The 1,203-nt window shown below is 42.8% G+C and overlaps 1 protein-coding gene across 1 annotated transcript; it reads left to right on the top strand.

Moving 5' to 3' along the window:
• The first annotated feature begins 633 nt into the window (after positions 1 to 633).
• On the top strand, positions 634 to 1,203 carry LOC138011768 (uncharacterized). Its single transcript, XM_068858930.1, has one exon. The coding sequence runs from the start codon at positions 634 to 636 to the stop codon at positions 1,201 to 1,203; it is 570 nt and encodes a 189-aa protein (XP_068715031.1).

Genomic DNA, 1,203 nt, shown 5'->3' with positions numbered 1-1,203 from the left:
TTTATCATGTCGTGTAATTTTCGAGCTTAACAAATTTGCACGTGATACGGGAGGATTTTTGTATTAGTGCACCGTAAGTAGCGCGTAAGTCACGAAAATAAACAGCTGTGTTGGAAGCGTGCTTGAGTGTGAACAAAATGAGCCCCAAAATCAGTAAATAATTGTGACGCTGATGAATAATAAAGTAGTTGCTTTTTCTAAAACGATGGAATTACATGGTGATAAATAACTTCTTCTTAGAGAGTAAATTTTTGACTTTTGATGGTCAACCTCAAGAGTTGGGCGATCGTGATCTTTGTGCTGAATTCGCACATTTCTTGTCAAACTTTATAACACTTGAAAGAAAAAGAAAACTAACAAAAACAAAACCCTGGTATCTTGCCATCATTTGACACAGATGCTTCACTGTTTCGCGAGTAAGCACACCGCAGTAACAGTTTATCATGGCGCCCGCTGAATTCGAGGTTGTAATGTATTGAGCCGCTAAGTATGCTGGGATAGGAAAAACCATGTGCTTTTGATAGCGGCGGCCATGTTACGTTCGCAATTAAATAGGTTGAGTCAAATCTGTTTGTTTGGATACTTTATTACTCTCGGGAATACTACATTGGCGACGAGGAGAAACGAAAAGCAATGGAAAAGAGCGTGTTGCCGAAATTTGATTGTTTCTCTGATCCAGCGACAATTGGTCCCCGATGGAAGAGGTGGTTAACCTCATTCGAACTGTACGCGGACGGGAAAGGGCTTATTATAAGCGAAGGAACCACAGCAGCAACTAAACAGCGGCGACGAGCAATGTTAGTCCACCTGGCTGGGCTTGATGTGCAGGAGATATTCACCACCTTAACTGAAACCGGGGATGCTACAAATTACGCCAGTGCTGTTGAAGCTCTCAACGCCTATTTTGTGCCACAGGTAAATTCAGCATTCGCCCGCCAGACCTTTCATCGGATCACACAAAACCCAGGTGAGACAGTTCAGCAATTTGCTACTCGCTTAAGACAAGCAGCTAAAGATTGTGATTTTGGCACTGATACCGACAACCAGATAAGAGACGCAGTTTTGAATAAGTGCACTTCCATTTACATCAAACGAAAATTGCTTGAAGAAGGCCAAGGACTGAACTTAAAACGCACCCTAGAGGTTGCCGCAAAATGCGAAAAGATAGAAACCCAACTGGCTGCCCTTTCAGAAAGGGGGTAG

This window comes from Montipora foliosa, chromosome 1, assembly GCF_036669935.1.
Source record: "Montipora foliosa isolate CH-2021 chromosome 1, ASM3666993v2, whole genome shotgun sequence".
In the NCBI taxonomy this organism is placed as follows: domain Eukaryota; kingdom Metazoa; phylum Cnidaria; class Anthozoa; order Scleractinia; family Acroporidae; genus Montipora; species Montipora foliosa.
The sequence above is the reverse complement of the archived record's forward strand: the minus strand, read 5'-3'. Positions and strand labels throughout refer to the sequence as shown.